Source organism: Camelina sativa, chromosome 14 (assembly GCF_000633955.1).
Source record: "Camelina sativa cultivar DH55 chromosome 14, Cs, whole genome shotgun sequence".
Taxonomy (NCBI): Eukaryota; Viridiplantae; Streptophyta; class Magnoliopsida; order Brassicales; family Brassicaceae; genus Camelina; species Camelina sativa.
The window spans coordinates 17,577,456-17,587,517 of NC_025698.1; the positions used below are offsets into that span (position 1 = coordinate 17,577,456).

Below are 10,062 nucleotides of genomic sequence, written 5' to 3' on the forward strand. Positions count from 1 at the left end.
CGGTCTCCTTTGGTGCGGATGTCATAGCAACGATATCTCCCTTGTCTCTTGATCGAAACAGATTTAGCTAGTCGCAAACAGATGTTTTGCTCTAGTGACGAATCTCTTGTAAAGAGGAAAACAAAAAAAAACTTATGCTTAAAATTCAATGATGCTCTGATACCAAATATTGAATTAAGCACAAAGAATATTGAATCAAGCACAAAAGATTAACGAATAACTCTCGTTTATTGCCTTAGAAACTTCTCAAAACTAAAGCACTCTCAATCTCTCTAATCTCACAAGTGTTGTTACATCCCAACAACTCCTTATATATAGAGACCCTTTAATAATCTTTATTTAAAATAACAATTAGATAACTCCTAACTTGTTATAATCCTAATCTCTTTTGGAAACCATGACTTGGTGAGATTAGGATAACTTCTATCTCAAGCTATTCAAGCTTATCCTCAACATTTAGAAATTTTAAAAGAAAAAAAATTAAAAATCATACTTACACCACCTCAGAAATTCACCCTCACTCAAAAATATCTTGGCCGTTGATAAATATCCCCTATATATCATTTATACATAATGGAGCCTAAAAAATAAATCGTACATTTAAAATTAAAACTAAACGTAAATTTAAAACAAAACATACATTCAAAATAAAGAAACGACACTTCCATTTTTTTCTCCAAAAAAAATTTAAATATATCCCCAATTAACCTCCTTCCCGGTTGGGCTTTCTGACCATGAACAAGCAAATTTAAAATCTATATTAACATTTTCACAGCAATTTTAGCAAAGAAGGCTTCAAGTTCAGAACTATTTACAATCATGCCATTATAATTAAAATCAACAAAAATTTAAAAAACAATAATACAGCTTCTTTTGCCGAAAATATAGAAAGTATAAGACCTCTTAACTTCCTTCTACTTCAGGCCTAATTTTCTGCAAATTCAACAATCAATCATAATCAAGATTAATTACTATTATTTTGATATCAGTCTCCAAAGATATCGCACCCATAACATCACCTTATTCATAAACATACGCAAATTACTGAACATAATATTCTCAATCCTATCAGCAAAAAAAATAATCTTCCCAACAATAGAGAATCCCGCATATTCTTTATTTTTATTACGCAATCATAACAATTCCCAATTACAAACTATATAAACACAACCTCACCAAGATAGAGTAAAAAAAAACAAAGCTAAATAAATCCATACCTAAAACAATGGCGGCTTCTTTTGGTTTCCTCAGAGACATTGTCCATACAAGACTAAGACTGCATGGAGAATCCAGGTCAAAGTCCTTCATAATTGGCGCCAGTATACAGCCAACACAGGAGAATCCAGCTTAACACTAACATGTTGATTGGTAACTATTTATGATTTCCTCTTATATTCTTAAAATATCTATGGTTAAAAAAAACATTGACTTCCTCTAATGGTTTCTATTATGTTGTACAAAATTTACAGATTTGATTGGTCAAGTGGTGAACATTGGTGATATGGAGACAGTTGAAGTTAACAACAAGTCAATGCACAAACTCGTGTTTGAGATGCGGGACGAAAGGTTACATTTGTCTGCCTAATTCTAAGCCTTTATTAAAAAAACGTGAACTAAAATCAAATTTTGATTGATAGGGACGAGAGGGTATTGTACCTTGTGGGGCTCATTTGCATCAAATGGTGTCATTGTGTTTTGCATCCTCAGATTTGTCAAAGTGAAAACATACAAAGGTAATATTCCGCTCCCACCTTCCTAAATAAAAAATTCAAATGAAAATATATTGTCTTTATACCAAATATAATTGGATCTAACCGTGAAGTTGAGGTTTCGTGATAAACTATAACACGGAAACCATAACAGGTGAAGAACCATATCGATTCAGTCGAATTGAGTGTTGCCCATGTAGGAATCACCAATATTCCGATCCAAATTACCAAACCCCAATTTGTAAAACAGATAATTGTAAACAGCAAATTCATTAATAGCAAAACGACAGCCTTCAAACCACGATACTAGGCATTTTGGATAAGGAAATACCTTTGCGACGGCATAATTCCAGAGATTATGAAATCAAGTAAAGAGCAACATCGTTGGAATCAGATACTGTAAGGATTTTATTCGTTTCAGGAGAGAACAAAAAAAAAACAATCCGACAAAAAAAGAAAAACTATATTAGTACTTTGTAAGGAACTGGACCACGACATTTTAACCCATCAATTAAATTTGATGATATTGACTGTTTTTTCGTAATGGGCCTCAGCAGACCAAATGTTAATATACAAAAAAAACTTTTTTTTTCAGCTTATATACAAAAAAAAACTTATGTTGTGAAAGTAAAACATAAAGTTATATATACATATACTTTATTTTTAAACAGGAAAAATATGATTAGGCATTGTTGTTTATGATGCAAACAAGTGTCTAAAATTGTTTACAGTAAGTTTGAATAAAACATATAAAATTAAATTATATAGCAATAATACATTTAACACATAAACGCAAACAAATAAATAATATTTTAAAACCCGGTTTACATAAACTCTAACTACAAAATTACTACCGTTATATATTTGGGTTCATAAAATTTCATTTTTAATCTATATAATAATAACAATCCGAAGAAATGCAACCAACAGTTGTGTTTTTTCAATCGTACCTTTTGGATATTTTCTGAAAAGTCGTGATGGATCATTGAAACGGTTATTTATGAAAAGTTACAACTGTTCACTGTAAAGTTGTGTTGGTTGGAACATTCGTATCTTTTGAAATCTATATATATATGTTTGTTTGAACTGTTTTTATTTTTTTTGCCATGACACAAAATCAACTAAAATTTCAATCTCAATGGTTTATATATTTTTCTAAATTATTTTCTAGCATTCATTCTTTTAAAGGTCAAGACATTCTTCTAATTCTTGATATAACAAAAAAAAATTTGGAATGATGAATCTAATTTACATCTTTTAGTTAATTTTAAATATAAAAGTTTAATGACAATACCTAGAGTGTTTTTTCAAGAGTTAGTTGGATTACATAGTGAGTTTTTAGATTTGACTTTTTAATATGGTAACAATCTGAATAAATGCCACCAAAGGTTGTGTTTTTCAATCATACCTTTTGGATAATCTTCCCAAAAATATGTAGAAAATTTAAATTATGTGTTTAACAAAAAGTTGTGATTGTTCATTGTAACGGTTTTTTTGTAAAGTTGCAACTGCTCATTGTAGAGTTGTGTCTATTCGAATATTCATATCTTTTGAAATCTATATATTTGTCTGTTTGAACTGTTTTTATTTTTTTGCCATGACACAAAATAATATAAAATTTCAATCACAACGGTTTTTTCAGATCTCTAGATTATTCTCTAGCATTTTTTCTTTTAAAAGTAAGAAATTCCTCCAATTCTTGATTTAACAAAAGATTTTTGGAATGATGAAATCTAATTTACAACTTTTAGTAAATCTTATATAAAAAATTAATGAAAATACCTATATATAATAGCAATCTGAATATATGCCACCAAAGTTGTGTTTTTTCAATCGTACTTTTTGGATAATTTTCCAAAAAAATCTGTAGAAAATTTAAATTGTGTGTTTTACACAAAGTTGCGATTGTTCATTGTAACGGTTTTTTTGTAAAGTTGCAACTGTTCATTGTAGAGTTGTGTCTATTCGAATATTCGTATCTTTTGAAATCTATATATATTTGTCTGTTTGAACTGTTTTCATTTTTTTTGCCATGATACCAAATAATATAAAATTTCAATCTCAACGGTTTTTACAGCTCTCTAAATTATTCTCTAGCATTCATTCTTTTAAAAGTAAAGAGATTCCTCCAATTCTTGATTTAACAAAAGATTTTTGGAATGATGAATTTAATTTACAACTTTTAGTTAATTTTATACCTAGAGTCTTTTTCGAAGAGTTAAATGGATTATATAACAAGCTTTTGGATTTGACTTTTGAATATGGTAATAAAGATGTATTCTATTTAAAAGCAGTTTATATGAGTTTGTAGGTATAATAAAGTGCACACACAACAGTTGCAATTTTTCGTAGTACCTTTTCGTAAAAAAAATGTTTTTATTTGTTTTTTTTAAATTCAAATAGTTGTATTTGTTCATTGTAGAGTTGTGTCTTTTCACAATATTTTGTACATATTTTTTCATCACAACTTTTCGTTCTAATAGGTGTGTCTATTTAAATAATCATATATTTTGAACTCTTTATATGTTTGTCTCTTCATCAATAACTAACAAATCATTGTTGTTGAAACAAATTTTTCATTTTATATTAAATCTAAATAATTTGAATATTAATATCTAATATTCAATTTTATTCTATAATCTAACTAAAATTTTAGAAATGATTATAGTAATATAGAAATTTAATAAAACTTAATATAGAATTTACAGTTGTGTCTATTTATCATCACTTTTCGTTAAAAACTATTTTAATATTAAAAATTTATTTTATTTTGTTCATAAGAGTTGGTATTTTAATTTTAATTTTCTATTGATACTATTTCACTCATTATTAAATATATTTTTAATTATAGTTATTTAATAGAAAATTACATTACTCATTATAACCATTAGTTCAATATACTCAGTAAGGATCACTTCGTCATAATGATTTTTTTTAGTTGTAGCTCTTTACCATAATTCTTCATAAAAAAATCTTATATTTATAATACTTTAAACAATATGTTTTGCAAAGTTACGTTTATTCTACATAATATTTTTTGTTATAAGTTTTCATTTTGATGATTGTGTTTATAGTAACAGTTTATGTATTCAAACTATTCTATTACATTCAAATAATTTCATAATGTATATTTTTAAATTTTAAATTTAAAATATTTTTTTCTATAATACTTCCCCGCGACATCACGGTGGGTCTGAGTCCTAGGCTCAGGGGGAGTTTAGCCAAAGGTTAGGTTATATTGGTTTGAATCTAGGCTCGGTGTTAGTTAAGGGTAGAGATTTATCCTTAAGATTTTATGTTATAGAACGAAGCGGTGAATTAAGAGGGTTGTGTCTGATTTACGCGTTTGCGAATAGGTTGTATTTGCTTTCTTGTTCTAGTGAAATCGAAATATGTACGTGGTCCCAGGGAGTAGGAAAAACTGAACCTCGTAGATATAAAAACAATAAAAAATAACAAAAATTGGTTTACAGTGTACCGCGGGTTAAAATCTAGTTTGGTTTATAACAATCGCACAAAACATATAAAACCAACCAAGACAATCTTAACGGATTAAACCATCAGAAAACAAAATAAAAGAAACCAAGATGGAATGATCTGTTTAAAAAATAAAATGTATGCTACTATGTTGCTTATATCACCACTCTGTTATCAGTTCCCAACCTGCAGCAGTATAACATATATTTACATTCTCCTATCTATGGGGATGTATCTAAGTCACCAGAAACCATCCTCCATCAATGTCCGAATTCTTGATAGTAATATAGAGAAGAGACAAGCAAATAGCGATAAGTCCTGACCAAACATACACAATTGTCGGTGTTCTTCCTCCTCTTCCCATCAAACCTTTCGCAAACGGATACATATGAAGCAACACCCAAGCAGCAAAGAAAGTCCCACCAAGAAGATTACTCCACTGTGGTTTCTCACTGAAAACAGTCCTACAAACCGCGAAAAGTATCGCTACGATGTTCAAGATTATGATAGTCAGCGGGAGAATCATCAGAGAAGTCCATTTAAAGAGATAAAGATCAGCGAAATCATCCTCTTCGTCATCTCCTCCTGTTGAAGATTTTGAAGTCAAGGTGAATGAGATTTCGATTCCGGCTATGACTTTGAGTATACCTTGAAGCACCGCAACTAAATGTGCGCTAGTGCCGCCTATTAACCAGAACTGTTCGTTTCTCCACCACTCTTCTAAAGAGATACCTGACCACTTGACTTCAAGAACAGCTAATCCACAGAGAGACAATGTGATTATCAAAAGGTAAACGAGGAATGATCCGGTTAGTGTTTCAACAACGAAGTGACCAGAGAAGAGAGATAACGGCGGGAGGAAGCAATAGGTTAAGATGAAAATGCTTGTGAATGGGTATATTCCAACGTTGAGGTAAGATATTCTCTGGAGGAATTTGAGTTTCCGACCCGCGAAGATAGCGTTGTTTCGGGAGAAGAAGATCTCGACTGAACCAGTGGCCCAACGGAGAACCTGGTGGAGCCGGTCAGTTAGGTTTATAGGCGCCGTCCCGCGGAATGCGTCTGGCTCCGTTACACAATAGAATGATCTCCATCCTTTTTCGTGCATTCGAAAACCGGTCACGACATCTTCGGTTACTGATCCGTAGATCCATCCGACATTGATTCCCCATTCTGTTTTGTCCTCGTACCAGCAAGAGATCACGTTAACCGCCTCGTTTACCATCGCAACATCAAGCGGTTCACGACTTCCGGTTAAAGAACCAGGAGGACGTCCGCGTCTGCTCGAGTGAATCGAAGCTAGAGGCCTACCTTGAAACTCCGCGACCTTAACTGAACTCACTAGCATACTCGAGCTACCGAACTGCTTTGGAATCAAACTGATATCAACCCGATCTTCGTCCTCGACGTCAATGTAGCGCTCTGGTTCAGAAGCTACGGTTGCGGGCCTACGTTTCTTGATCCGCGGGAAACAGCAGTCGAAACAACCAGATGGTTCTTCGTACGCCACAAAAACATCAGGCGGGTTGAAACCGTAAAGCGCGGTTCGACGGAAGAGGCATCCTGTTCCGACGTACATTGGACCTTGGATCCCATCGAGAGCCCGCAGATTAATGTCAAAGAAGACAGTATTGTTGTTAGCATAGCGGTCAGAAGGATCGATTCCTTCAAACCTCTGCGGAAACTGAACATAGCAAACGCGGTCACCATCACCGTCCATCATGAAACAGATCCCATTTCTAAATGCTTTAGAGTTGTAGACATAATGGTCACAGTCCAAGTTCAAGATGAACGGTCCATTAGACATTATAGCCGAGGCTCGTACCAAAGCATTCATAGCTCCTGCCTTCTTGTTATGGTCATAGCCAGGTCGTTTCTCGCGGCTCACGTAAACAAGCATCGGTAAACGAATGTCTATCCCTTCAAAATCAAGTGTGCGCCCTTCACCACCTCTCCCCATAACTGGTTTGTCTCCAGGAGGATCAAGTAACACCTACAAGCAAAACAAAAATCACCATTCTCAATGAGTCAAAACTCATACGCTATATATCAAGCAGATCTCAAACCATGCGTTTTCTTTACCTGTATGACACTAGCGTGATCACCTCTGGAATGGTGCGGACATGGGACCGCCCAAGTACCTGGCCAGTGAGTTCCATCGCTCATCCAAGTAGCTTTAGGAGCTACTAAAGCAGGCCTTGGCTCCTTGAATTGGTCCTCTTCAACTCTAATCTTCCAATGCTTCCATTTCTCTAAAGCTTTCATCTCTTCTTTGCTATTAAACGCATCCGATCTCCTTCTAATGGAATGAGACAGCGCATTAACCCGAACCTTAAACTCCTCGTAACCTCGTTTCACATACCGTCGATCTCTAACAAAATCATGCCTCACCATTCCCTTATAAGGATCCCTCTTCAAACCAAAGTAACTCTCCGGATTCCTCGGCTCGATGTTATGTTTCCTGCAAAACGGCACCCATGTTTTCGCAAAGCTAGCCGCTTCAGCCATTGCTTCAAAGGTAAGAAGCGATCCTCCATCATCTGAGAGATAACAAGAGAGCTTCTGAACAGGATAGTCAACGGATAAAATGGATAGGATTGTGTTGGCTGTAACTAGTGGAGGCTCTTTCTCTGCATCAGCCGTTGAGACAAACACATCAATACCCGGAAGATCCGATTTCTCGGTCGGTTTATCGGGCTCTGATGACGGTTCGAATGTCTCCTTTAAGGCTTCGATATCGGTTCCGTGGTTCACAGGGAACAACTTAGGTATTTGGTCGAGTAACCAAGAGAAAGCAAACCAGATTTCGCAGATTACAGAGAGTAACCATAACCATATTGCTTTGTTGTTTGGGTTTCTGATTCTCCAGGTGAGAAACAGACCAAGAGATACAACTCGAACAACTATTAGAGTCCTGTAATAATAATAAAAAAAAAAAAAAATATAAACAAAATCACAACACATCCTGAAAAGTGTGACATCAAAGTGTTTGTAACTGACACGTGCAGAGAGAGATAATATTAGTACCGATAAAGAGCGATGATGAGCGGAGAGATTTTAACGATACGAGTTAAAGGATGCGATATCTTGTAAAGCAAGGTATCCTCTTCTTCGTCTTCTTCTTCTTCTTCTTCTTCACTGTTTCTCAGATCGGTTTGATCCGGTTCGTCGTCTTTGCAAGATGAACCGGAATCGGTGTCTCCAGGAGCGGTCGGAACCGTCACCGGATTTGGATCGATGTCACAGAGAACGATTGAAAGAGACGCCGGGTTGTTGTCCGGCGTCGGAGGGACCTGGACGATGTAACTGGTGTAATCTTCCTTGCTTCCGAAATCGCTGCCGGAGTTTGACACGTGGCTGATTCTGGGATGTCTTAAAGGAGATTCTCCGGACATCGTTTGATATATGAGCACAATCTAATCCTGCCGTCGCCGGAATCTGGAAATATGCGACGGAGCCAAAAAAAAACGGCACTGAGTGAATATAGATTTATTTGGAGAATCAAAGTATTCGGTTTTTTTAATGGAAAAGATCTGTGGAGAAAATTAAATTGAGAATCAAATCCATAAGGAATTCTTACCCTTTTCAATACAAAATCAGTATCACTGATGAGATCTTTTTAAAAAAAAAAAATGTTANTTTTTTTTTTTTTTTTTTTTTTTTTCAGTTACCATTAACGCAAAATCTCTGAAATATATCATCAAGAAACACGAAGTTTTGGTACAAAATCCATATTAAATGGTAACAAATGTGAAGAGATTTTGTTACCTTAAATTAGCGATTTAATTTAAAGTAAGGAATAATAAATTTAAAATGTGTTGAACACAGCTATTAATGCTGTTTTCACCAAGAGACGAAAAAGTGTGTACACCAAAGTGGGTGGTAGAAACGGGGAATTCGAGTAATTATAAAGGGTAGTTTTGGTATTTCGTTACTGGTGGTGTTGCTGATTCATGCATGGACCTCGTCCACGCGCTGACTCAGAAAGGGAAAAGATTAGGACTATGTAAGGAAACGTTTGATTTTATTTTCCATTAGTAATAGTAATCACTTATTGTAAGTGATACACAAAATTGTGAAGTTGTAATCTTAGGTTAATTAAATATAAATAAATAAAATTGTTTCCTTTAAACACACAAAAAAAAACACCATGTTTCCTTGTTGTTAAATGAATGTATTTTTTTGGATGGAATTAAAATTGTATAAATTTTAAAAAAATTGTAAAATGTTAGTCAAAATATTATTTGACTATCCAATGTATCCATCTATTCATGATCGAACTCAGGAGTCTCGACCAAAGTGGAAACGACCCTACACGTATTTTTGTTTAAATAATAAATAATAAATAAATACTTTATAACTAGTGGTTTCATACCCACTAGACACCTAACCACGAACACACCAAACAGCGGAAATAACAATACCTATAAATATCCAATAATCAATAAATAATAACCAGTAATAATTCCAATCAACATAACCAGAGAACCAGCAATTCTAAATAACATTCTACGACTCAACTCTAGCAACCTAGCAAACCAAGCAACATCCAATCGAATCCCTAGAACATCCTCCTCTTCATTGTCTTGATTCCACGATCACACTTTGCCTTTACCTGCACCACAAACACAAATTGCAATGCATGAGTATTTAATAAACACTCAGTAAGGCAATCCTCCCATCTAGTGGGCTATACACACAAGCAATAGAAACATCTCTAACCATCAACTAACAATCAACAATCAACAAACCAGAACTCTGCGTCGACCGACACCAAGCATGCATCGACCGACACCAGTTGGGGTTGCGTCGACCGACGCATGATATGCATCGACCGATGCTCCCATTGCATCGACCGACGCATGCTCGACATAGC

General features: G+C 34.5%; 1 protein-coding gene and 1 long non-coding RNA gene across 3 annotated transcripts; both read right to left on the bottom strand.

Annotated features, from left to right (window-relative positions):
* LOC104741812 lies at nt 741-2,165 on the bottom strand. 2 transcript variants are annotated; one of them, XR_760379.1, is made up of 4 exons: nt 2,041-2,165; nt 1,657-1,755; nt 1,218-1,276; nt 741-933 (listed from the first exon to the last, which is right to left on the bottom strand). It is a non-coding gene; the product is annotated as an uncharacterized LOC104741812 (long non-coding RNA). The 2 variants fall into 2 exon arrangements; XR_760380.1 differs by having other exon boundaries at nt 1,218-1,353.
* Nucleotides 5,192-8,827, bottom strand: LOC104741813 (putative cellulose synthase-like protein D6). Its single transcript, XM_010462732.1, has 4 exons — nt 8,767-8,827; nt 8,214-8,624; nt 7,269-8,100; nt 5,192-7,179 (listed from the first exon to the last, which is right to left on the bottom strand). The coding sequence occupies exons 2-4, from the start codon at nt 8,579-8,581 to the stop codon at nt 5,422-5,424; spliced, it is 2,958 nt and encodes a 985-aa protein (XP_010461034.1). The 5' UTR covers nt 8,582-8,624; nt 8,767-8,827; the 3' UTR covers nt 5,192-5,421.